Here is a 26635-nt window from a genome sequence, read left to right on the forward strand (position 1 = left end):
AACTGAAAGAAACCTCTCCAAGACTTAATGAGTGGAGAGAGCTCCCAGCCAAAAACAGCCTGGGAGAGGGAAGGAGAGCAAAAGATTGCCCAGTCACTCAAACAGCTGACCTTCTGGCCTTTAAGCAGAGGGAGGTTTCTCAGGGTTTGGAAATCTGGGACAGTGGCAGTAAAGCTCAAAGAGAGGAGAAAAGACTACAGATCAAGAACTGTAGTAAAAATTTTTAATGAAAATAAATAAACACATACAATCAAAATTAAAAAATTGGTTTTCCCCGCTCACCTTCCACCAAATTTTTACTAGAGGACAAAGAAAATGAAGACAGCTACTAGTTCATAAGCTGGATGCTGATACAAAGTTAAAGATATATATATATTTTTTATCAATGTATCAATACTAAAGATAAGAAATACCATCTTACAGCTTTTTAAACAATTAAAAAGAAAATTTATAAATTGCATAATATAAAACAAGTAAATGAATAGTTAACTTGTCTCATTAAAAGAAATAGCTCTCTTTAGAAATAGTCTTTCAGATCTTGCTCGATGTACTATATACATACATAAAATGAGTCAATTAACTTCAAATGCAAAAAAGTAGGGGGAAAAAAAGAGAGAGAGAGAGAGGGTTGTAGGGTCCAACAGAGAAAAGAAAGCAAGTAGAAATTTGCTGCACCGTTGGTCCCTGCCAGAGTTGACACGGCTTGCAGGTGATCAGGCCAGACTCAGAAGGGCAAAGATTTCCTAACTCCTTCCTGTGTGTTGCCTGATCTTGGCTTTAGTTCCCTTGCCCCTTTCAGATTCCGTTGTTTCTTCCTGGTCCGGATCACGGACCCTGGCCCGGCCTCGCCCTGGTCTCGATTTCTCTCGTCAAAGAATTGCAGGTTTTAGGATGGAGAAGTCGGTCCTTTTGCCTCCGGGGACCTCAACCCCGCCCTCTGTCGCCACCAAGTGTCCGATGGTCGGTACTACAGCGTCAGGTCACGGTCTCACTCCGCTCGGGACGAACAGCTAACTACAGGCTTAACTTTAGGGCAACCAAGCAACCCACCCTGAGGCCAAGCAGCTAGAGGCCTCTGGGAAGAGGAGACCCGCCGGGAAAGGTCTCCCGGAGCAGAGAATCCGTACCCCGCGCGCGGAAGCCAGATTCTCTGAGCCCTGCACTGCTGGGGCTCTGTGATGACTTCCGTGATCCGCCCGCCGCCATCTCAGGCGCGCAGGAGCTTTGCGTTTACCCTAGGCCTTCTGGGAATAGTTGCAAGGAAGTAATTGTTTCCGGACATTGATCTGCGTCTTCTTGGTCGATTTGAGAAATAATTTGTTTTCCTGGGGAGAAGCAAGGTTTATCTGTGCCGGCAGCTGGGATTTCTCTTTTCCTTTTATGGTAGGAAAAAAGCATTTTTAAACCTTTCGGAAAGACGGCCTACTTTAATTAGATCAGACTTTAAAAGAGGTAAGTAAAGCATCTGCGTAAGGGTGGCCGGTTAGCTCAGTTGGTTAGAGCGTGGTGCTAATAACGCCAAGGTCGCGGGTTCGATCCCCGTACGGGCCACAGTTGAAGCTTTTTTTTTCCTCCCCCTCCTTTTTATTCATAGACCACATCTCAGGTGGAAAGTGCTGCAATGTATCCAGTTACAGATAGTCCTAATATCACCAGCACTGAACGATTTGGTTGTGTGTCTGTATTTTTTCTTTATAAGAAATAACGTACCAGAGTCAGGATGAAGAGCTTTCAAAGAGGCTTGAACGAGGTAAGGTGGCTGTATTTAGGAAAGACGAGATAGGGAGAATTAGAGAATTTCTTGCATCATCCTGGAAAAAACTTAAGGCAATAATGTTTTGATATAGTTTATAATTCTGAAATGTAAAAACATCATTCCTCTGCATGGTGAGCTGCTCAGTTGCTTAGGGTATTGTTTTTATGATGTTAAGATCGCTGATTCGATCCCCTCGGGGATATATGCCTGGTGGTATTTCGCTTTCCTTTTTCTCACTGTGGGAATATCTCAGGCTTGTTCGCGTAGCCTCAGACCAGCAACCGCGAATGCTCTGGGGTAGAATGGTGCACTGGTCAGCCTTTGGGTTGTATCTGACAGTTACTTCTGTGCTGCCACTTACCAAGTCATTTAAAACTCGTCTAAAATTTTTTGTTGTGAACGTTTATCACAAAATCTCTGGACTTCAGATGTGAACGACGGAAACGGGGTGTGCAGTGGGGGATAGGCGGGCAAGAGCCCCTGGGGCCGCTCTCAGTGGAAGCTCCTCACTCTCCCTGTCGGTCCCTTTTCTTGAAATCTGGCTCCTGGCTCTCTATGCGCCCAGCCTCCTCCTTTTTCTCCCCTCGACCCTTGCACTGTCCTTCAGACTCCTAGAATATTGTTACTTTTTCTCTTATTTAAAAGTCCGGGGTTACTATGAAAACATGTATGATACTGATTAAGAAATAACCGAAGTAATGTCTCAAGCACAGTTCCAGAGTCATAGTGGGTGCTTAACAAGCCCAAGATGGCAAGGCCTTCCTCTGTTTTGCTCAGTACTGCATCCTTGGTATCAAAGCCAGCACCTGAAAAGCATTTTTTTTTTAATTAATAAAGGACATCTATTACTACATTGCATGCATATTAAATAATATACTTATAGATTTGAAGTACAAGAAGGACTCAACAGGTCATTGCTATCTTTGAAGAGGAAGGAGGCCACAGGCCATGAAATGTGGACATTCACTAGAAACAGAATAACTTAGCTGACAGCCTTCAAGGAATGAGAAATTCCTAGAGATGTATTAGTGCCCTCTGTTCATAATATGGTTGGAGTTCTAGTGTCGTTTTGCCTAATATTAGACAACAACAGCAGAGTACAGTGAGACATAATTTCAGTTACTTTTCAAAATGTTAACTTGGTTGCACTTTGAATCTAACATCTTCTAGGCAATTGGCTTTCAACTGAGGATTTACATTACTTACATATGAAGCCTTATGAATATATAAATGTGTAGGACCTACTCCAGACTTACTGGGATGGCATAATCTGCTACTCCTCGTGACTACCATTTTTGCTCACATTCCTTGGGAAGTACATGGGTAAGAACTGCTATGGATAAACTAATGAAAATGAAACCGGGTTTCCAATGAAGTATAAACAGGGTTTCAGGCATAATGCAGAACTACTTCTATGAAAGTGAAAAGACGATGACTCTGGTAAAACTCCAATTATAATGTTTGAAATTTTTTTTTTTTAATACCCAATGTGTAGGCCAGTGCTATGCAGTGACATTTTAGCTAATAAACTCTGACATCATTTAACATTCAAGAAATTGATAATCTATTTATGATTTATTTCCTAAAAATATCATTAAGCTCCCAATTTCCACTTCCAAAAGGTTCTACTAATGCACAAACAAATACAGTTTTGAGGGCTGTACAAAACCAAAATGACGAGAGTCTAAATTTGACATTCCTCTCTTACTTGTTCTCAGAAATAAAAATGAGTCTGATTCTAAAAAGTCTTAATTCTTTACCTGATGCCGATAACCAAACTCCATCATTTAGCTGAAAATATTGGATGTCACAGGTTAAGAGAGCTGAAACTGAACTTCCAAGACAGAATTTGAAATTTTGCTATCAGGTACTGCAAGATAATTTGTGCTCAATCCACACATTAATCCAATCATTAGCAAATCCATCACTTTCTATCCTTGTAGGAAAACTGACTCATTCAGGAAACTTACTCACTTTTCCCTTCACCACAGCTCTTCATATTATGATGCTGGAAAAAGACTGTCCACATCAGAATAAGAATTTAATACAGGATTTACCAGTAATATAAATTGTTCAATGCATCTGCAAGATGTTTGGTGGCAACAACTCTGTTGAAATATAAAAACCAAATGAGGAAGGCCCCGCTGGGATTCGAACCCAGGATCTCCTGTTTACTAGACAGGCGCTTTGACCAGCTAAGCCACAGGGCCGCTTTCCTAAGTGTCAGTTATATCGTATTTGTAATATTTTCTGTGAAATGCAGCATTTTGACAGAAATATACATGATTTGGTGACAAAGAGAACGAATCTATATTTCTAAGCCATGTTTCTAAACGAAAACAGAAACTTCAACATAAAAAATAATGCATTCTTCAGTGCGAGGTTTTAAAAATTATTTTACATTGGAGTGAAATTCCTATTTCATGGTGACTTTCGCCCTCTAGAGGAAATATTGGATATTGCCACATATTAAAAAATTTTATCCATTTTGTTCACAAATGTGGTCACTATTGTACTTCAGGTAATTTACTAGGTACTGAAGATAGAACAATGAACAAAACAAACAAAAACTTCATCTTTAAGATTTATATTCTAGAAACAAATAAATAAAGCGAGTTTTAAAAACTTCCCCCTCCAAACAAATGAGCCATAAGCACCAGTTCCCCAATCTCCAGGTTACTGACTCTATGATGCTACTTTCTGAGCTAATTCACTGCACAAGAGCAAGACTACCATGCTTCCTTCTATTTTATCTGACCTGGCACAAGAAAGCGAGCAAAGATAAGGACACACTGATGCAGAGGAGATTCTGTCATGGCACCAGTGAGTTAAAACTGACTTGATCTCTGTTTTCATTGACTGTAAAAGTGAGTGAAGGATTCAGAGAAGTGAGGAAAATTAGGGTACAATGTGGTAGATACTTCCCGCAGGAGGCAGGAGGCAAGGTGCAGGGTGTCTTAGCAGAGTCGCATGACCTCTCTTCCCAGTTTGGGTGTCAGGTTGATGATTGCAGAAGCGTCTGTGGCATGTTGGCCAAATACAGCTTAAGGTGGGGAAGGAACAGATGAGACCATCTTTTGGAAATGTTTAAATAACTTCCTTGTGTTTTGTGCTTTATGGAGAAGCATTGAAGGCTTATGCATTCACTGAGCACCCACAAAATGAAAGACCCTGGAGAACAGAGAAATCACTGAGATCCTGTGACAAATCTACCTGATTTCCTCTGGGCACCCACCAGCTCTTCTCTGCCAGTGTAGCCTTCTCACCCTTTCTTACAACAAGATTTACTCATTCCCTTTGTCCTTATGTCCTGCTGCCATTCCTGTCCTTACAGAAACAAGTTTTCTAATTTGTTCATTTTGTGTATTATTTTGATCATACATATATATATACATATATCAAAATTGACATTTTTGGTTTTTGTACATATAAATTTATATGCATGATATATTATATGCTTATGCCTTTAAAAAACATTTTGACTTTAAGATCCATCAAAGTTGCCCTATGTACACTTAAATCATTGCTTCTAATTTCTGTGTAAAATTCCATAATGTGTATCGCATTTCCTATCTTCTGTCCTTTTCCCCCCTAATGGTTTGTACTTTTGAGGTTATGCTTAAAGGATTTTTCTTACTAGGTTAAAAAACATTCTCTCTTAAAAAGTATAGATTTTCTTCTTTTAAATTTGAGACATGATCTGTCTAGCCATATAGGGAAGTCTACTGGTTTTTTATATGACAGTCTGTGGAGGTGTGTCTTCTAGTGCTTAAAGTTTTGGTTTAGTAAGGGTCTTCAGAATGTGTTGATGGTCATGTAGCATCCTTTACTTCCTTTAACTTAGCCTCCTTGTATTTTCATGAAATTAGGTATTTAGTAAAATTATGTGTTTTTCTTGTTAGAATATATATCTGAAAGGTCAGGGAGAGTTCTAACAACCCATCACAAGTCATAGCACATAAACGGTAAATTTTATGAAAATACTTTTTTGAATTATATTTTATGAATTTCCCATCAAAGAGCCTTCCAAAGTTTTGTTTTTTGTTTATATTCTTGTAAGCTTGGGCCAATGTTTCATGAGCCTATGAAGTCAATCCTAGACTTTCCAAACTGTAAACAAATACTTTTTGGTTTCTTATCAGAAAAGATATGAGAACAAAATCCTATTGCTGTCATTGGTGAGTGGGAAGGTTTTGAAATTAAAGTTTGTAAGTTGTGTATCTACTTGGGTTTAATCCTTGCTCTGGTGCATGAGCTTGTTTTTTTGATTGATCCTTTTCATTAAGAACTGGAAACTCCGTTTGTTTGTTCCAGAAACCCTATGAGTTTCTGTCTTGTGCTCAGGCTCTTTGGTTATTTTTTGCTCTCCTATAATTCTATACCTTACCTGCAAAGCCTAGAAAAAAAAAAAAAATCCTAGTAAGCAGTGTTTAATAGGTACATCTTTCCACCATGGTCCTTGCCCACCACCAATTTGGTATAACCAGCCCAAGCCCATCAGTTTTTATGCCCACTGTAAATTAATTGTAAATAGAAATGAAAACTGAGAAGACCTTGAACAACTAGGATTATGTGACCCTCAAACAACCTTCTCACCAGTGACTTGACTTCTAAAAGGCTCCCAACTCTTCGCTAAGGCTCTGGAAATTAGGGCCCAGAATTTGAAGATCTGTTACACCACTAATATATTACAAGGAAGGAGGGAGAGGAGAGAGAGATTGTGTAGGAGAGGTAAAATTTCTCCTCTACTCTTACGGTTTCTGAATGGGCCTAAGATTAAACTAGCATAAAACAGATTGATAGGAGAAACCCATACAAATTTTATTAAGCAAGTTGTACGTGGGAGCCCTCACAAGAAAAATGAAGACTTAAAGAAGCAATTAGAGTCCAACACTTATGTATTAGGATGGAAAAACCTGAAAATGTGACAAAATGAAAGGGTTTGGACTAGGGCAGTTAATTGTGGAAAAGTGACTTGGAAGATAAGGGTTAGTTTAAGGAGGTTTTTCTTTTTGGGGAAGAGTTCTCTCTGCTTGGACTCCCCAGTCTCTGGTAATAAGAATGCTTCCTTCTTCCTGGTACAGGGAGGGCATATTGTATTTCATCTCCTGCTTTCAGAATCAAAAGGAAGGTAAGAGTGCTCTTTTTGCATTTGCTGTTTTTCAAGTGTGGTTAACTGTTGAAAAATCAACATATCAGAGGAGAATATTTTGAAACGGCATGCTCTGAACCCCTACAATTGAAAACTTTTTTTTTTTTTTGTCTTCCATCTGCATTAATGCACAAATATCCTAAGTTTAACTTAGTGAGCAGTCCCCTAATTGTCTAGCTGTAACTCAGCTGCAAAAAAGAGAGGTCATAAGAGTGCTGCTAATTTTGTTTATAATTCGTTTGAAATAGATACATTTATTCAGCACCTGTTATTTGCTAGGAACTATAGCGTGGTCAGATAAGGTGATGAGGTGTGTATACACAGGGGTTTTGATTGTTGCACTGCTCTATCCTCAGCACTTTGACAAGTGCTTGGCCCACATGTTCAACATACATACTCTTTGAGTGAATGGATAAATATAGATTTGTCTAGAAGTTCAAAGGGGCACAAATCAAGAATCGTGTGTTCACAGATAGATTAGAAGTGTTCAAAGGGGCACAAATCAAGAATGGTGTGTTTACAAATGATGCAACTTGAAGATATTTTATGCTTGTGTGAGAGTGAAATGCACTAGAAATGTAATTAAGCACCAAAAGTTTCTGTGTTCAAACCTACCTATCTTTGAATCAATAATTATATTTGCTGATATATTTTGCCAGAAACTTTTGTATCTAGGGACAGAAGGCCTACCAGCTCATGGTTCCATAGTGTAGTGGTTAGCACATCTGCTTTACACGCAGAAGGTCCTGGGTTCGATCCCCAGTGGAACCAGCTGAGGGGACATGTCTTTTTTTCTCTTCTCCACCTCCAAAGCAAACAGTGAGGTTTCCATGTTCTGTAGCTTAGGCTTCTAATAGCTATTTATGAAACAGAATATGTGATTTTCCCCTGACCTCTCTTTGAGAGATCCACTTTCATATACTGCGTAGCTCTGTGAGGCAGTGTGGAGCATCAGGTTGTCACCTATTTCTCCTTGACTTTTATAATGACTAGAGATAAATCTGGAAGAAAATGAAATCCACCATAGAATCCTATATGAAACCTAAGAAACCATAAAGTATGAGTGTAAAAGACAGCCATTATTGGCCAGTGCGGGCAGGATGCAGAACATGTGTCTTCTATCTCGCAAAGGCATTTCCAAGGCTGTCTCCATGGCAATGTTGCAAAAACAGTGAGGTGCTTATGAGCAATACAGCTCCTGCCGTGACTCGGATTCGAACCGAGGTTGCTGCGGCCACAACGCAGAGTACTAACCACTATACGATCACGGCAAGCCATGAAGAAACACCTGCATCTGGGCTGTACCTCTGCTCTTTTCTCAGGAACATCCATTCCTGTCATCCATAGAAACAGGCACTTTGTTTCCCGTCTTTATTTAGAAATGCCATCTCAGTTAATTGCCTTATCCTCTCCTCCACTTTCCAACATCTTGCTCCTGGCAAACAAACCAAAAAGAACAAAAATTGTTTCACTCCGTGCAATTTTTCAAACATGATGGCTCCTCTCTGGGTTGCTAACACTTGTGGAATCACTACTCTCACTTCCACTTCTAATCCATGCACATTTCTTGCTTAGTTTTACAAACAGTGGTCCTCAGACCTCCAGCTGTGGAACAGGGAGGGTGGTGGCTTCGAAGTGAATCTTACTGATTCCCATTTTTGGCCAAACTGGTCAGAATCTTCGGGTGCTTGCTGTGTAATCTGGCCTCATATCAGGTGCCAGAAGTCAGTTCAAGGCAACAAATATGGATCGATCCTGCCCATACATCTGTGAGTTCAGCCCACCAGGACTCATCCCGCCCAATTGAAACTGTCAGAAAGTGTGGTGTCTAGAGTGCTCACATCTCACTGAAACTATTTTCTCCATTTACCTAGGTTTAGGTTGCCAGAGGGGAAAGTGCCTCTTGTGTGGCCTGGAAGCTCTATGGTCCAACCCCACCCCCTCACAGATGGCTCTGTGAACATTGACCCTAGAGTCAGAGTCCTGGAGTGCTCCTTCCTTGGTAGGAAATGAGTTCCCTTCTTCTCTATACCTGGTTAAATTTCATTCCTGTTTCATTCAGCTTTTCACTGAATTTATTGGGGAAGCTTTTCCTGACCTGTTGTCTCCATACAATATATTCCTCTCGGTCTAAATCAAATTTTATTTTCTCTGTTCCATGATCCTTTTTTTTTTTTTTTTTTTTTTTTCCATCAATGTCCCTACATCAGTTTCTTAGGATTAATTAGTTACCAGAGTTATTCTAAATTAATGTCAATCTCCTCCCTTCTTCCCTCCCCTCCCCCACTGTGTCCCAAGAAGATGTAACTGTCTTGTTCCATAGTTTATCACCAGGGCTCTTTATGAATATTGTTTGGCCCCACAGTGAATGAATGAATATGCAGAGATTCCAATCCAATGCTTTATGAAAGCAGTCTCCCAACAGCATGTGGCCAAGCACATGACTTTATTGTGTGTGGAGGACGTTATCAGGTAGGGCTGTGGGGAGGAAGGAATCAACAGAAAATGAAAGCAAAAATTTCATATAACAGCAGCTGTCCATAAAATGCTTCTCAGCAGAGCCAAAATGATGTCCTTAATTTTCTGAGATTTTCTTTGTCTCTTTCCTTCTAGATGACACAAAGCCATCCTAATTACTGGCAGGTTTGCTGAAGAATTCCCAGTATTAATTTGATCTGGGAAGAGAGCTAGGGATTTTCTCAGTCTCAAGGAAATGCGTTCAGTTAAGCTGAAGGAAAGAAAATGCTGCTCTCCAGGGAATGCAGGCTGCTTCTGCCTCAGGTTTGTGTGAGTTGGACTTCTCCTTCCTTCCTTTCCCTCAGGGACTTTCACCCTGTTTAGAAAGCACCCTATTTACGGACACAAGTGCTTTTCCATGTTTTCCGCTGTGGTGTTTTTAGCAATGGGATTGATTTGCATGTGGTTCCCTATACAGAGAGAGAAAAGCTCATCCTGTTGCTAGTCCGTGGTGTGGCACAAAGCCTAGAAAATGGCCTCTTTTCTTGTGCTTTTTATTTCTGAAAGCCTTTCTGAGGGTTCTGTCTGACACATTTACAACAGTGATTCTGAATAGGATAAAGAAGGTGGCCTATGCAACTTCCTAGCTCTATGCTTATCAATGCCATGAACTTTTCTACTTCTGATTTTCATAAGTTTTCTATTAAAAAGGTAAACTTAAAACTTTCTCTTTTACTCAGGGGCATAGCTCCAGGAACCCTACCATCTCCCTTTCCTATATTATTAAAAAAAAATCTCTGTAGGGGGTGTTTCCTGGTGGTCCAGTAGTTAGGTTCCTCTGCCCTTTCTAAATCTAGCTTGTACATCTGGAAGTTCTCGGTTCTCGTACTGTTGAAGCCTAGCTTGAAGGATTTTGAGTGGGATTTGATTACAGAACTTCCACAGGATTGGGAAACAGAGACTCCAGGAAGGCACAAGCAAAACCCTGTGTGCACCAGGACCCAGGAGAAAGGAACAGTGACCCCACAAGAGACTGAGCCAGACTTGCCTGTGAGTGTGTGGGAGTCTCCGGCGGAGGTGTGGGTTGACAGTGGCTTGTCGCGGGCCAGGGGCACTGGCAGCAGCAGTCCTGGGAGGCGGTTGCCATTACCTGTACCATAGAGCGTGTAGTCTACTATAGTGACTGCAAAGTCTAGGACTGGGCCGCCTCGGGCCAAACTACAGGGAGGCAGCACAGTCCCAGCCGTCAGGGGAAAATTGGATTGAAGATTTACTGAGCATGGCCCTGCCTACCAGAGCAAGACCCAGTTTTCTCCACAGCCAGTCTCTCCCTTCAGGAAGATTGTACGAACTTCTTATCCTCACCCATCAGAGGGCAGATAGAGTGAAAACCACAATGAGAGAAAATGAACCAAAATGATCACATGGATCACAGTCATGTGTGACTCAATGAGAACTCTGTGTTGCTGCCTCTCCTTCAACCAATTCTTTTTTATAACCTCTTGGTAAACTCCCTATGACCAGTTAACAAAGGGTTAACAATCCTGGGCCTGTTTTGATTGACTTTGTAGAGCGTTTTGCAATAGTAGAACTGGATGGCTGTGTACTGCAACTTTACCTCCAACTTAGGAGGCCTTGAGGGGAAAGGGAGAGAGGGACAGTGAGCCCATAAATATGGCATGGTTAGTTTATGGGTAGGGTAATTTCATAGGCTAATGAGTGGATTATTCCAATTATTTTGGGAAAGGAGCAGAGATTTCCAGGAATTGGGCCACCACCCACTTTTTGACCTTTTTCAGTTAGCCTCAGAACTGTCCTTGTGGCTCAGCTGGTAAAGAATCTGCCGGTAATGCAGGAGACCCTGGTTCAGTCCCTGGGTTAGGAAGAGCCCCTGGGGAAGGGAAAGGCTATCCACTGCAGCATTCTGGCCTGGAGAATTTCACAGACTGTGTAGCCCATAGGGTCACAAAGCGTCGGACACGACTGAATGACTTTCACTTCAGAACTGTCATGGCGCTAGTGGGTGTGTCATTTAACTGTTAAAATATTACAATGAGCATATGAGGCTCAAAGTCTACTGGAAGTTGAATCGTCTGCCATCTTTGGATCCCGTTGGTTCTAACCAGTCTTTGTCATGTCCTATGGCTATGTCATTCTTTTAAAGGCTGTGCCCTATGCTCTTCCTTCTAAGGACCTGGAGAAGGGAGAGAAGCCCAGTGGAAGATCCTCTCATCAGTTCAGTTCAGTCGCTCAGTCTCTTTGCAACCCCACGAACTGCAGCACGTTAGGTTTCCCTGTCCATCCCCAACTCCTGGAGCTTGCTTGAACTCATGTCCATCAAGTCGGTGATGCCATCCAACCATCTCATCCCCTGTCATCCCCTTCTTCTCCTGCTTTTAATCTTTCCCAGCATCAGGGTCCATTCCAATGACCCTCTCATATTCCTTATAATTGTTTTATATCACCTTCCATTTGCAATGATTAAGGCATCTAAAATCTTATTGGAGTACCTGGAATTAGTAAAGATTTATAGATAGTTTTCTCATTTTTCTCAAAAGAAAACATCTTTTTTAAGTTCCCCCAATGACAAAAAGAAACAATGCTAGCTATGCATGCTAAAGTCAGTTTTACAAATACTATCATAGACATGACTCAACATTGATATTTCAGTTTAGTTCAGTTCAGTTATTGGAGAAGACCCTTGAGAGTCCCTTGGACTGCAAGGAGATCCAACCAGTCCACCCTAAAGCAGATCAGTCCTTGGTGTTCATTGGAAGGACTGATGTTGAAGCTGAAACTCCAATACTTTGGCCACCTGATGCGAAGAGCTGACTCATTTGAAAAGACCCTGATGCTGGGAAAGATTGAGGGCAGGAGGAGAAGGGGACAGCAGAGGATGAGATGGTTGGATGGCATCACCGACTCAATGGACACGGGTTTGAGTGGACTCCGGGAGTTGGTAATAGACAGGGAGGCCTGGCGTGCTGTGGTTCACGGGGTCGCAAAGAGTAGGACATGACTGAGCAACTGAACTGAACATTGATATTTATATTCATGTTAATGTATGTCATAGACAAGCAAATGCAGTAGCCTGGTCACCACCAAGGAAAGACTTGCTGCCCAACTGCAGAGCACACTTAGTAGGTAGGCACCAGTTCTTGTCTCCAGTGTTCCTAGAGTTTCAGAGTTCCACCCAACGCAAGTCATGCCCTTTCCTAGTGCAGTCCACATCAGTGGCAAAGCAAGGTGGGGGAGTAAAACCTGATCCGGGGACATTTTCACCCAATGTGGGGCAACTCTGAAAGGTAATATAGGCTCCATTGCTCCCCACGTTTGTCTGGCCTGTATTACAGTTTGACATCCTCTGTCAAATCCTATTCCTTCCTCTACCAATGTTGGTCCCTAATAAACATCTTGCACCCCAAACTATCTCAAGCATCTGCTTCTAGAGAACCCAACCTGCACCACTATATCATCATAGTTTTTTTCCTTGGCCTCTTGCATTTTACTATCATTTCATTCAAAAAGGCTTCTGCAAACAAAGACTAGGAATAGCAAATAAATCCTGTACTGAATTATAAAGAATGTTCTCCAAAATCTTTCAGTTTTTGAACCACATAATAAGGTGAGGACAATACTATTCTATGGTGTCTTTTTTTTTTTAAGTGGGTTGGATTTCATACTTTTTCTATTTAGCTAATCTGTATTATCAAATTTATTATCTCAAGAGATCAGGGTTGCTATTGTTTTTGATTACTTATACACATTAAGTTGCACAGCCAAAGTCCTATATTATAGTGGCCCTCCCCCTTCAAGTTCATAACCTCATGGGCCTTCTGGCTCTTCCCAAGAAAAACATATTTTCTGTCTTAAGGCTTTTGCACTTTATTACTTCTACTTGAAATTTTCTTTTTCTAATATCTGTCTTGTTTCTTTTTCAATTTATGTAGGTCTCTGATCAGGTAACTCCTTTAAAAGAGGTTATCTTATAAAATGAGTCCCAATTATGCTCTATTACTTAACTCCTCCCTATGTTCTTCACAGGAATACTGTAGTACATATTTATGTGTTTACTAAATGGCTCCCTCACCTAGTGGTCGACCAGTGGTAAAGAACTTGCCTGCCAATGCAGGGGACCTAAGAAAGATCACTGGGTTCGATCACTGGGTGGGAAAGATGCCCTGGAGGACGGCATGGCAACCCACTCCAGTATTCTTGCCTGGAGAATCTCATGGACTGAGACTTGCAGGCTAAATTCATGGGGTCGCAGTCGTAGACGACTGAAGCGACAGCACACACGCACTAAACAGATAACTTCCAGGGAGGCAGATTTTGAGTCGCATTGACTGTCTACACCGGAGTGCGTTCAATGAATATGTGTATTCTAAAGAAATAGGTTCAAGGATTTACATGAGATTAGGAAATTACTGTATAATTCTAATCGACAAGCTAATTTCCCGTTAGGATAAATCCTCAAGAAAATGAAAGTAAGCAGAACTCAAGAATTTAACGTGATAAAAACTACCCTTTAGTCAGGTCACTTACTCAAAATGTTCCTCAAAGGATTTTTCTGCTATACTCAATACTGCTAAATGTTTCCTAAAAGTAACCAGTGCCTCCCATGTGGACTACTTAAGACACTAGTAGGCAACATGAAGGTTATCTGGTTTCAAGAAATTACCTGTTGATTCATCTCCTGGCTTCTAAGTAAGCCTCTCATGAACATACTAGTCCACGTTAACGTCCATTCAGACCGTATTTTGTAAAGCCAGAACTACTTCACACGCTCAGTGTAAGCATCTTGGAACCTTACCACTCAAAACATACAGTAATCACAGCTTTTTCTTTGACAGTGTAGGTTGGCTCTGAAAAGAGCCTTTGTTTTCTTCACTTTTCCTAAACTTTTTATTTGGCCTTGTGGTGGCTCTCAGTTTTCTTAGGTAGTAGCACAGCCTGGATGTTGGGTAAGACACCACCCTGAGCAATGGTGACCTTTCCCAGCAGTTTGTTGAGTTCTTCATCGTTGCGGATAGCCAGCTGCAAATGACGCGGGATGATTCGCGTTTTCTTGTTGTCGCGGGCCGCATTGCCCGCCAGCTCCAAAATCTCAGCCGTCAGGTACTCCAGCACCGCCGCCAAGTACACCGGGGCCCCGGCACCTACCCGCTCAGCATAGTTGCCTTTGCGGAGCAAGCGATGTACCCTGCCTACGGGGAACTGGAGTCCAGCCCGCGAGGAACGGGTTTTGGCTTTAGCACGAGCCTTGCCACCTTGCTTACCACGTCCAGACATTTCGTATTCCACAAGTGCAGCGCAGTTAAATTCAGTAGTGTAACTACAAGTGCAGTGACTTTTATAAGCCTAATTGGGCGCGAAAAAGAAGACGTGTGATTGGTTAGGTTAGTGGGCTTCATTTTAACCAATGGGAATGAGAAATTGGGCATAACTTTCTGATTGGGCATAACTAATTTCTGACGTCTTCTTCAACCGCCACCAATCGACTAAGACTTTAACCTATGACTTTATTTGCATAGGTGGTTCTATATAAAAGAGGCACTTTGCGATTCTATCGCTTTTTTCTGGTTTGTGTTTTAGACTACGGTTTAAGTTTTTACAACTATGCCGGAACCAGCGAAGTCCGCTCCAGCCCCGAAAAAGGGCTCCAAAAAAGCGGTGACCAAGGCGCAGAAGAAGGACGGCAAGAAGCGCAAACGCAGCCGCAAGGAGAGCTACTCCGTGTACGTGTACAAGGTGCTGAAGCAGGTCCACCCGGACACCGGCATCTCGTCTAAGGCCATGGGCATCATGAACTCTTTCGTCAACGACATCTTCGAGCGCATCGCCGGCGAGGCATCGCGTTTGGCGCATTACAACAAGCGCTCGACCATCACATCCAGGGAGATTCAGACGGCCGTGCGCCTGCTGCTGCCCGGGGAGCTGGCCAAACACGCGGTGTCTGAGGGCACCAAGGCCGTCACCAAGTACACCAGCGCCAAGTAAAGTTGTCCATCAATCGCTCTTAGACCCACCACAAAGGCTCTTTTAAGAGCCACTAAGTTGTCAATATAAAAGAACTGTAAACACGTACTCCAACTTTGTTGGGGACCTGAGTAGCTCATCTTTGATGCATTATTGGCAAAACAATGCCTCAGTATAACCCCGCAGCGTTCTGGGGGAAAATATTAGCCGCTATTGCTAAATCTTTGTGTTCTGTGAACTGTGTTTTCAGCCCTTCCAACGAAAACTTGCGGGCCCTAAAAAGGGCCTTTGAGGAAGCAAGTAAGATCAAACTTTCAACCGCCGAAGCCATAGAGGGTGCGTCCCTGGCGCTTAAGCGCGTAGACCACGTCCATGGCAGTGACAGTTTTGCGCTTGGCGTGCTCGGTGTAGGTGACTGCATCCCGGATCACATTCTCCAGGAACACCTTCAGCACCCCGCGGGTCTCCTCATAGATGAGCCCGGAGATGCGCTTGACTCCTCCACGCCGAGCCAGGCGGCGAATAGCGGGCTTAGTGATGCCCTGGATGTTGTCTCGCAAAACTGCGGTGACGCTTGGCGCCCCCCTTCCCCAAACCCTTTCCACCGTTACCACGTCCGGACATTTTGAGACCCGAGAACAGTAAAGTACCTTCAGTTTGTCGCAGCCCCTTTAATGCGCAGAGTCTGCGGACCAGAATGAAAACCCAAAGTGCTTTGGCGGGAAGCCCTCCGGGTTGGGGGAGGGTTCTTAAAGAAGCAAGCCAGCCATATTACTCCCTGTCTGTTCTTTGAGTGAATTTTGATTCCTCAAGGCCTAGGCTGTATATCTCCCCTTTTTCTCATTTAATGTGTTTCTCTCCTCATCCTCGTTAAATACCAAAATCTTAACCTTGTAGATGATACATAAAACAGCACAGAATAAAAATTGTGCTTTTATCTTTACTTTCTCTAATAGTATTTGCATAATGTTATATCTTGTTTTTCTCCTAATATGTGAAGGAAACATACTACCTTCCAGAAATAGAACAAGATGTTCTAATAAAATAGAGAATTTTAAGACCTTCCAGGTATATTGCTAAATTCTCTTCAGTGTCAATTTTCATTTTTAATAAGTTCCTATTATTTTGCTGATAATGTGTGAAACCGTTAAAAAAGCCAACTCTATAATGATCTAGATTTGGTTTCTGTGTACATAATTAACTTTTAAAAAATTAACTAGCTGGCTAATAAGTATAACGTAATAAATGCTTTCTCCACTGATTGGAGGAACTTAATTGATCATTTATTATTTCACGTAAAATTGTTTCTAGAGTTTTTATTGTTCTGATCTATTTTAGTGCTCTAGAGTTTTAGATTTTGGTAATGTTGAAATATAAGTATTTGCCAGTGAACTCATGTCTCACAATTGTTTATTTCAAATTAATTTTTACTATTATACTATTCTTCAAAAAATCATTCTATCTAGCTGCAAGAACGAAATTCTTTTAGTACTCTTAACTGTATTAAATCTATACATTTATTAGGGTAAATTTGTTATTTTTGAAATAGTTTGTCCTCCTAATCTGAAAAATACTGAATCTGAGTCTTTAATTGTCTTGTAGATGTTTTTCTAGGTAACATATAATTTTTTAAAAATTTACTTTCATTAATTAGATCAGTTAATTTTTCATTAGTGAATAGTACAAAATTCAAATACAGAGAAAAGAAAATCTACCTTTGTCTTTCTAAGAAAGTCTTTATAATAAAAGATTATGTATTTTAAACATTCCTGTTTACACATGCTTAATTTAAAATATATTTATAATTTAACTATTGCTTAAATTCCGAGAAATTTTAATCCCTTCTTTCAGCATTAGAATGTAATCCTATTGTTATTCAATGATTTTCTTTATTTCAGTGAGTTACTTTTAGCAAGCTTGCATTATAGAATTTTCAAAGGACTCCTATAAACTATCAATTTTATGAAATCAATAAAAAGTTTTGAAAAAAAACTGATTCAAATAACAGGAACAAAATTCAGTATATTTTATAGAGGGGGTAGATAGCTAGTATAGGTTAATTCAAGTTAATTTAAGGGCAAATACAAATTGAAAATAAGAGCTTAATTATCCCTGAGGGTCCCTTTCCTTTCCTTTTTCTCTTTCAAAAATTTTTTCTCGGTCCTTTTCAAAGGTATGTACATTTTCTTAAAGGCTAAAAACACCCTTTGGCTAGCTTCCTATCTCAAGAATGTTTCCTCAAGGACCTGAGAGTCCTCTTTTTGAAATGTGTTCAAGGGAAAGTGCTCCGTTTTCCAGTTTTCCGACTCCAGATTGCAAAGCCTACTAATGTAATGGATGTATCCTCTTACCTATGTAACAGGTTTTTTCCCTCTTTTTGAAATCTCTTTAATAAAACATTGCCTGTGTTGGGCACAATGGTTTGAATAAGCATGAAGCTTAGTCGATCTTGTTTTAAATTATATTTTCCTAACATTAGTTAACTGGAATATATTTTACAAACCCTTCTCTACTTTTAAAAAAAATCAGTAAAATTCCCACCAACTACTAGCCTCCCTCCCTATCGGATTTCATGAGTTTCTGCATAACAGCTAGTGATTGTAAGACTAGTAATGGGTGTATATGTGAAAAGTTTGTCAGATTCTTTATAATTTCTGAAATTGAGAGACAAAGGTTTATTTTTCTATTAAGATACAATGTATTATAAAAATACAATGCTCTTCCTTTTGTATAGTATTTTATACAATACTATGTTTAAAAACACATAGTAACTGACTTAATAGGTCAAGATAAATTTTAGTTTAAATCAAATATTTTCTTTATATCTTTATGTTCTTTCACAGTTGCAGTGTAGCTGAACATGCCACCCCAAACTATGCCACCTCTCTTGTCCTAAGGATTATTTTGAACTAATTATTTTTGAGAAATAACATAGAATTTCTGAAAACAAAAATTATACTTTTGTAAGAGACACTTATAGAGGAAAGCTCCATTTATGTCTCCCTCCCCATACTAAGCAGAGGAGGATTCTAAATTGTAAAAAAAAAAAAAAAAGAGAAAGCACCCACTTTAATCTGCATTGTGTTCAGTGGTTTCAGTCATGCCTGACTCTGTGATCCCATGGACCATAGCCCACCAGCCTCTGTCCATGAGATTTTCCCACAAGAATACTGGAGTGGGTTGCTATGCCCTTCTCCAGGGGATCCTCCAGACCCAGGCATCAAAACTGCATCTCCTGCATTGCAGGTGGATTCTTTACCTGTGAGCCACTGGGGAGGTCCCTTACTTTGGTTTACTATGCATTTTTTGGGAAAACTTCTAATGGCAACCATGCCCCAAACCCCTTCCCTCATACAACTTTGTTTTGTCTTTCATTTCAGTCCCCAAAGGTGTTCAATCTACTGTACAATTGAGCTCATTTCATGTTAGAAAGGTTATGCTCAAAATCCTTCAAGCTAGGCTTCAGCAGTACGTGAACCAAGAACTTCCAGATGTACACGCTAGCTTTCAAAGAGGCAGAGGAACCAGAAATCAAATTGCAAACATTCGTTGGATCATGGAGAAAGCAAGAGAGTTCCAGAAAAACATCTACTTTTGTTTCATTGACTACACTAAAGCCTTTGACTGTGTGGATCACAACAAACTGTGGAGAATTCTTCAGGAGAGGGGAAAAGCAGACCACCTTACCTGTCTCCAAGAAACCTGTATGCAGGTCAAGAAGCAACAGTTGGAACTAAACATGAAACAACAGACTGGTTCAAAACTGGGAAAGAAATATGACAAGGCTGTATATTGTCACCCTGCTTATTTACTTCTATGCAGAGTACATAATGTGAAATACCAGGCTGGACGAATGACAAGCTGGAATCAAGATTGCCAGGAGAAATATCAACAACCTCAGATATGAAGATTATACCACTCTAACAGAAAGTGAAGAACTAAAGAACCTTGTGAAGAGGGTGAAAGAGTATAGTGAAAAAGATGGCTTAAAACTCAACATTCAAAAAACTAAGCATCTGGTACCATCATTGACAGATTTTATTTTCTTGGGCTCCAAAATCACTGAGGACAGTGACTGGAGCCATGAAATTAAAAGACACTCCTTGGAAAAAAAGCTATGATAAACCTAGACAGTATATTAGAAAGCAGAGACATCACTTTGCCAACTAAAGTCTGCATAGTCAAGCTATGGTTTTTCCAGTAGTCATGTATGGATGTGAGAGTTGGACCATAAAGAACACTTAGCACCAAAGAATTGATGCTTTTAAAACTATCATCCTGGAGATCCTTGAGAGTCCCTTGGAATGCAAGATCGAATCAGTCAATCCTAAAGGAAATTAACCCTGAACATTCATTGGAAGGCTGATGCGGAAGCTGAAGCTCCAATACTTTGGCCACCTGATGTGAAGAGCTGACTCGTTGGAAGAAATCCTAATGTTGGGAAAGACTGAAGGCAAAAGGAGAAGGCGGAGACCAAGGATAAGATGGTTAGACAGTATCGCCGACTCAATGAATATGAATTTGAGAAAACTGAGGGAGATAGCAGAGGTCAGAGGAGCCTGGTGTGCTGCGGTCCATGGGGTGGCAAAGATTCAGATTTGACTTAGCAATTGAACAGCAACAAAGATTATATGTAAGGTGGTGGCTTGGGTCATCTTGAGGAACTTATTTATTTTTCCTAAGTGTTTCTCCTATACACATGAGGTATACATGTTAATAAAAATTTGGTGATTTTGAACTTGTCTTATAGGAAGTATCAGCCAAGAATTCAAAGGGAAAAATATTTTTTCCCCTCTCCTACACAGTATGAATCAAATTCAGCAGCAAACTATCGGTTACACTTGTGAAATATATCTATACCAAACCATCATCTATTGCCCCCAGTTTAGGCCAAACCACCATTATCTCTCAAAAAGACCATTGCAATAGCTTCCTAATTTATATCATTACTTCTAAACTTTGTATTCACCATATAGTTGCCTTAGTGAACTTTCAAAGAAATGTAAATTAGGTTATGCCATTCCTTCATTTGAAACCCTTAGAATGATTTGCAAAAACATAACATAGCATATAAAACCTACATGATCATAGAGCCCTACATGATCTGATCTCTTCCTGTCTCTGTGAACTCGCTTTCTAGAAACCCTTGTTTTCTCTGCTCTTGATCTTCCTTAAATATTCTTGATCTTAAACTTGATCTTTATCTTATCTCAAAATGAATAGATGCCCAAACTGTCTGTAATGGAGCATAAATACTTACAAATATAAGAAAAAAATGTTTAACTACATTATTAACCCAGAACTTTGGATTTGAAATGAAAAAAAAAAAAAAAACTTTAAAGTTATTGCAATGGTGGAGGTCCCCATGGACTGTGGTCTGCCAGGCTTCTCTTAAGGGGATCTTCCGGACCCACCCAGGGATCAAACCTGCGTCTCCTGAGTGTCCTACCCTGCAGGCAGATTCTTTACCCCTGAGCCATTGGGGCAGCCTGTATTGTATTGAAAGAACTTTAATTTGCTTTAAAACTTTTGTTTAGAAATATTCTCTGTGTATCATTTATAAGGCTGAGTTCAGATTTTTTATTAATATAGATTTTTTACTTTTACAAGAGTATAAATCAACAAAATATTAGTAGTTGGTATTGAAGGATAGAATAGGCCACCCCAAGATACTCCATTTAGCACAAGGATTGATTTGCCCAACTGAAGCATTTGAGATGAAGCAGATACAAGAAAGTCTTCTTGTCTTCCTTTGATTTTCCTAAAAGTTGGACACAAATTGACAGAGACGTCCCTCCTCTCTACCAGGAAGGACAATTTTAATCCCAATAGACAATGGAGAAGGTATCAATTTAAATATGCCTAAAAGAATCTACTCTTGTTTCCCTGGTAACCTCTTCATAACTGACCTCCTCACATCTTCAACAGAAGATAGTATTTATGGTGGAGTTCTTTTTTTGTTTTTTGGTCTATACCTCACAGTTTGAGGGATCTCAGTTCCCCCAATAGGAAATGAATTCTCAGTCTCAGCAGTGAAAGCCTCCAGAGAACTCCTGGCCTTCAAAGGCACCTTGGGTGGTGGGTTTTTTCCCCTGGGTTTCTTCCATGTGTACATGATGTACACATGTTAAGAAATTTGTTTTTCTCTTTAGAATTTGTCTTTTATTACAAGACTTGTTATCTGAAAACTGGGTTTTGCCCCTTGGTGGGTATCGAACCAAAAGGTACAACCAAGCCAAAGATCAGAAGGAAGAAAGGATTTGTTATTACAAGCAGCAATTAAAGAGAACACCAGGGATATTCCCAATGCAGTTTCCCCCTGAACAGCAAAATTGGGGGTTTTAAGCGAAGGGAATATGCATATCCATGTAGGGTCTGGAGTAGAGGAGAAAACATAGAATTGGGGCAAAGGTTGAGAGAGTCCAAGCTTTAGTTGATTCAAGTCACCAGGGGCAAAATTATCACTCCATCCTCCACCTAGGTGGGGTCCTTCCTGCAGAACTCAAAGATTGTGTCAGATTATCTACACGCCTTGAGGAGGAACTGGAACTTTGTTTTATTGCTGAACTGTTATCTTTTGACTGCTTTTCCTTTATTCCTGCATTCTTACTTCTCTTCAGATCATTGATTACTGAGACTGTTAAAGGACAACCATTGCCACTAGGCTTATATAGAAAGATTTTGGCCAAAATGGCTTATGTCACAAAACCATTCCTGGGGAATTCTGGTGATCCAGTGGTTAGGATCCACTCTTTCACTGTCGAGGGCCAGAGTTCAATTTCTGATCAGAGAATTAAGATCCCACAAACTGTAGGGCACCCCCTCCCCCTAAAATTGGAAGACATATTTAAGCACAATTGAATAATCACTTGGGTTACATACCTTCTAAACAGCCTGTTGTAAGTCAAATATTTTACTTTTTTTGATAGGCCATTTCAGTGTCTTGGACTGCTAGATATTGTCAACATTCATTCCAACAAGTCTTACTTATACCAATACCAGAATTTTAAACATACAATCGGATGAGTGAGATATTAATAAACTAAATGCTAAAAAATCCCACAGAAGAAGCAATTTCAGTGAGAAAAATTAGTTGAAAAATGAGCTAAATTGACCAAATTGGGTTTTTGACCTGGAATCCATAGATGCCACTATATGAAGCTAAAAACTTTCCTAACAAGTTTTGCATTTTTCTGCCATCCAACATTAACAAATGTCAAGCTCTTTTACAGAAAATATGGGTGGCCCTGAAAAGAGCCTTTGGTTTGGATTCCTCGGAGTTGCTATAATTCAGGCAGCTTACTTGCCCTTGGCCTTGTGGTGGCTCTCGGTTTTCTTGGGTAGCAGCACCGCCTGGATGTTGGGCAGGACGCCGCCCTGAGCGATGGTGACTTTGCCCAGCAGCTTGTTGAGCTCCTCGTCGTTGCGGATGGCCAGCTGTAGGTGGCGCGGGATGATGCGGGTCTTCTTGTTGTCCCGAGCCGCGTTGCCCGCCAGCTCCAGGATCTCGGCCGTCAGGTACTCCAGCACCGCCGCTAGGTACACCGGGGCCCCGGCTCCAACCCGTTCCGCATAGTTGCCCTTCCGGAGCAGCCGGTGAACACGACCCACGGGGAACTGGAGCCCGGCTCGCGAGGAGCGTGTCTTGGCTTTGGCACGAGCCTTGCCGCCTTGTTTACCTCGCCCAGACATCGTAAACTTAACTTCACCCCAAACGGCTATCAAAGTAGTGAAATTTCAAGGGTGGCCTTTTTTTATAACCCTTATTAGGCGCGAAAAAAAAGACATGTCATTGGCTAGGATTGTGGCTTCATTTTAGCCAATGGGAATGCGAATTGGTATTCTTGCGTTCTAATTGGGCAGAACTAATTTCTGACGTCTTCAGAACAGCCATCAATAAGAGTGAGACCTTAATGTATCACCTTATTTGCATAAGAGGTTCTATATAAAAAGGACCCAACGTATCTTCTGTGTGTTCTTCTGAATTTGTTTAATCTGTCTTTCACCATGCCTGAACCGGCTAAGTCTGCTCCGGCCCCGAAAAAGGGCTCTAAGAAAGCGGTGACCAAAGCGCAGAAGAAAGACGGCAAGAAGCGCAAGCGCAGCCGCAAAGAGAGCTACTCTATCTACGTGTACAAGGTGTTGAAGCAGGTCCACCCGGACACCGGCATCTCGTCCAAGGCCATGGGCATCATGAACTCGTTTGTGAACGACATTTTCGAGCGTATCGCGGGCGAGGCATCGCGCCTGGCGCATTACAACAAGCGCTCAACTATCACATCCAGGGAGATTCAGACGGCCGTGCGCCTGCTGCTGCCCGGGGAGCTGGCCAAACACGCGGTGTCCGAGGGCACCAAGGCCGTCACCAAGTATACTAGTGCCAAGTAAACTGTGAGTCGGTTGCAAACGATTTTAACGGCTCTTTTAAGAGCCACCCATGTTCTCAGAGAAAGAGCTGATGCTTATTCTCTTTCTGCCCTGGGTCTTGGGAGGTAGAGCAGTTCCTAAACCATCTTGTTTTTGGCACAGTAAGCTCGCGATCCACTAATGACAAGTATAACGTTACCTGACTGGCAAAGCTCTGAAGTTCCTTGTGTAATTTTGGTTCTGATCTTTACTGTTACTCAGGAATTTCGTGCATGTAAAAAGAGCTCTGGTACTCGTTCTGATAGCCATTGGGATTAAGAACTTTCATAACACAAATACTTCCTTAGTCGCCGGTCTGGGACAAGGAGTTTTGAGTCCTGCCTGCGTGCAGAGGTTAGGCGGGAAGTTTTAAATTTGGCGGTGAGCGCCAGCCCTTCCTCCCGGGTCCTGATTGGTTGCCGGCATCGAGGAAGGAACCACTGGTTTCCGTGCGCGGGACAAGCCGGCTAACTGCCGCCCAGCCCAGCACTCACAAGCTCCTTGAATAAACATTTTCGGCTAGTTGGTTGGAGAGTAAGGAACCAGATGGATATTTTCACACTGAGAAATACTATCGCTTTGTTTCTAATTAGATATATAGATAGTGAAATCGCTCAGTCGTGTCCGACTCTTTGCGACCCCATGGACTGGGGTCTACCAGGCTCCTCCGTCCATGGGATTCTGCAGGCAAGAATACTGGAGTGGGTTGCCGTTTCCTTCTCCAGGGGATCTTCCCGACCCAGGGATCGAACCCAGGTCTCCCGCATTGGAAGCAGAAGCTTTTAACCTCAGCCACGAGGGAAGCCCGTGTTTCTAATTAGGGTACTGCTTTCCTTTTGCCCTATATTCATAAAATAGGAAACAAGAGACGAAACGTGGCTTTTTGCGGTTCAGTGAACGCAGAGAAACTTGAGGCCGTTTGTCTCACTAGCATGTGAGATGAGTGCAACTGTGCCATAATTGGAGCATTCTTTGGCATTGCCTTTCTTTGGGATTAGAATGAAAACTGACTTTTCCAGTCCTGTGGCCACTGCTGAGATTTCCAAATTTGCTGGCACATTGAGTGCAGCACTTTCACAGCATCATCTTTTAGGATTTGAAATAGCTCAACTGGGATTCCATCACCTCCACTAGCTTTGTTCATAGTGATGCTTCCTAATGCCCACTTCACTTCGCATTCCAGGATGTCTAGCTCTAGTCCAGTGATCACACCATCATTGTTATCTAGGTCATGAAGATCTTTTTTGTATAGTTGTGTGCATTCTTGCCACCTCTTCTTAATATCTTCTGCTTCTGTTAGGTCCATACCATTTCTATCCTTTATTGTGCCCATCTTTGCATGAAATATTTCCTTGGTATCTCTCATTTTCTTGAAGAGATATCTAGTCTTTCCCATTCTATTGTTTTCCTCTATTTCTTTGCATTGATCACTGAGGAAGGCTTTCTTATCTCTCCTTGCTATTCTTTGGAACTCTGCATTCAGATGCTTATATCTTTCCTTTTCTCCTTTGCCTTTTGCTTCTCTTCTTTTCTCAGCTATTTGTAAGGCCTCCTCAGACAACCATTTATTTTTCTTGGGGATGGTCTTGATCACTGCCTCCTGTCCAATGTCACAAACCTTTGTCCATAGTTCTTCAGGCACTCTGTCTATTAGATCTAATCCCTTGAATCTATTTGTCACTTTCACTGTATAATCATAAGGGATTTGATTTAGGTCATACCTGAATGGTCTAGTGGTTTTCCCTACTTTCTTCAATTTAAGTCTGAATTTTGCAACAAGGAGTTCATGATATGAGCCACAGTCAGCTCCCAATCTTGTTTTTGCTGACTGTATGGAGCGTCTCCTCCTTTGGCTGCAAAGAATATAATCAATCTGATATCGGTATTGACCATCTGGTGATGTCCATGTGTAGAGTCATCTCTTGTGTTGTTGGAAGAGAGTGTTTGCTAAAATCAGGGCATTCTCTTGGCAAAACTGTTAGACTTTGCCCTGCTTCATTTTGTACTCCAAGGCCAAATTTGCCTGTTACCCCAGGTATCTCTTGACTTCCTACTTTTGCATTCCAGTCCACTATGATGAAAAGGACATCTTTTTTGGAAGTTAGTTCTAGAAGGCCTTGTAGGTCTTCACAGAACCATTCAACTTCAGCTTCTTCAGCATTAGTGGTTGGGGCATAGACTTGGATTACTGTGATATTGAATGGTTTGCCTTGGAAACGAACAGAGATAATTTTGTCATTTTTGAGATTGCACCCAAGAACTGCATTACGGACTCTTGTTGACTATGAGGGTTACTCCATTTCTTCTAAGGGATTCTTGCCCACAGTAGTCAATATAATGGCCATCTGAGTTAAATTTGCTCATTCCAGTCCATTTTATTTCACTGATTCCTAAAATGTTGATGTTCACTCGCCATCTCCTGTTTGACCACTTCCAATTTATCTTGATTCATGGACCTAACATTCCAGGTCCCTATACAATATTGTTCTTTACAGCATCATGCTTTACTTCCATCACCAGTCACATCCACAACTGGGTGCTGTTTTTACTTTGGCTCCGTCTCTTCATTCTTTCTGGAGTTAATTCTACACTCTTCTCCAGTAGCGTATTGGGCATCAACCAACCTGGGGAATTCATCTTTCAGTGTCATATCTTTTTACCTTTTCATACTGTTCATGGGTTTCTCAAGGCAAGAATACTGAAGTGGTTTGCCATTCCCTTCAACAGTGGACCACGTCCACTCCAGAACTCTCCAACATGACCTGTCTGTCTTAGGTGGCCCTACATGGCATGGCTCATAGTTTCATTGAGTTAGACAAGGCTGTGGTCCATGTGATCAGTTTGATTAGTTTTCTGTGATTGTGGTTTTCATTCTGTCTGCCCTC

The 26635-nt window shown here is 41.3% G+C and overlaps 4 protein-coding genes, 1 long non-coding RNA gene, 4 other non-coding genes and 1 pseudogene across 10 annotated transcripts; 5 read left to right on the forward strand and 5 right to left on the reverse strand.

The window, feature by feature from the left end:
* Positions 1-740: 740 nt before the first annotated feature.
* On the forward strand, positions 741-10371 carry LOC122430023. Of its 2 annotated transcripts, none has more exons than XR_006266206.1 (4): positions 741-1452; positions 8783-8910; positions 9522-9689; positions 10311-10371. It is a non-coding gene; the product is annotated as an uncharacterized LOC122430023 (long non-coding RNA). The 2 variants fall into 2 exon arrangements; XR_006266207.1 differs by having other exon boundaries at positions 10300-10353.
* TRNAI-AAU lies at positions 1478-1551 on the forward strand. The gene has a single exon. It is a non-coding gene; the product is annotated as a tRNA-Ile (tRNA).
* TRNAT-AGU lies at positions 3893-3966 on the reverse strand. The gene has a single exon. It is a non-coding gene; the product is annotated as a tRNA-Thr (tRNA).
* Positions 7607-7679, forward strand: TRNAV-UAC. Its single transcript has one exon. It is a non-coding gene; the product is annotated as a tRNA-Val (tRNA).
* On the reverse strand, positions 8108-8179 carry TRNAH-GUG. The gene has a single exon. It is a non-coding gene; the product is annotated as a tRNA-His (tRNA).
* A 3884-nt stretch (positions 10372-14255) lies between the features above and the next one.
* LOC122430010 (histone H2A type 1-H) lies at positions 14256-14701 on the reverse strand. Its single transcript, XM_043450770.1, has one exon. The coding sequence runs from the start codon at positions 14655-14657 to the stop codon at positions 14271-14273; it is 387 nt and encodes a 128-aa protein (XP_043306705.1). The 5' UTR covers positions 14658-14701; the 3' UTR covers positions 14256-14270.
* A 235-nt stretch (positions 14702-14936) lies between these two features.
* Positions 14937-15451, forward strand: LOC122430012 (histone H2B type 1-K). The gene has a single exon (XM_043450772.1). The coding sequence runs from the start codon at positions 14985-14987 to the stop codon at positions 15363-15365; it is 381 nt and encodes a 126-aa protein (XP_043306707.1). The 5' UTR covers positions 14937-14984; the 3' UTR covers positions 15366-15451.
* A 29-nt stretch (positions 15452-15480) lies between these two features.
* On the reverse strand, positions 15481-16594 carry LOC122430018 (annotated as a pseudogene).
* A 6014-nt stretch (positions 16595-22608) lies between these two features.
* On the reverse strand, positions 22609-23060 carry LOC122430007 (histone H2A type 1). Its single transcript, XM_043450768.1, has one exon. It carries the CDS (start codon positions 23034-23036, stop codon positions 22644-22646), a length of 393 nt encoding a protein of 130 aa, XP_043306703.1. The 5' UTR covers positions 23037-23060; the 3' UTR covers positions 22609-22643.
* Positions 23061-23299: 239 nt separating this feature from the next.
* LOC122430016 (histone H2B type 1-J) lies at positions 23300-23766 on the forward strand. Its single transcript, XM_043450777.1, has one exon. It carries the CDS (start codon positions 23352-23354, stop codon positions 23730-23732), a length of 381 nt encoding a protein of 126 aa, XP_043306712.1. The 5' UTR covers positions 23300-23351; the 3' UTR covers positions 23733-23766.
* The last annotated feature ends 2869 nt before the right edge of the window (positions 23767-26635 follow it).

This window comes from Cervus canadensis, chromosome 28 (assembly GCF_019320065.1).
Source record: "Cervus canadensis isolate Bull #8, Minnesota chromosome 28, ASM1932006v1, whole genome shotgun sequence".
Classification (NCBI taxonomy): domain Eukaryota; kingdom Metazoa; phylum Chordata; class Mammalia; order Artiodactyla; family Cervidae; genus Cervus; species Cervus canadensis.

Excerpts from the sequence above, each read along its gene's own strand:
- LOC122430016 (XM_043450777.1), top strand. The coding sequence starts at position 23,352 with ATGCCTGAACCGGCTAAGTCTGCTCCGGCCCCGAAAAAGGGCTCTAAG.
- LOC122430007 (XM_043450768.1), bottom strand. The coding sequence starts at position 23,036 with ATGTCTGGGCGAGGTAAACAAGGCGGCAAGGCTCGTGCCAAAGCCAAG.
- LOC122430012 (XM_043450772.1), top strand. The coding sequence starts at position 14,985 with ATGCCGGAACCAGCGAAGTCCGCTCCAGCCCCGAAAAAGGGCTCCAAA.
- LOC122430010 (XM_043450770.1), bottom strand. The coding sequence starts at position 14,657 with ATGTCTGGACGTGGTAAGCAAGGTGGCAAGGCTCGTGCTAAAGCCAAA.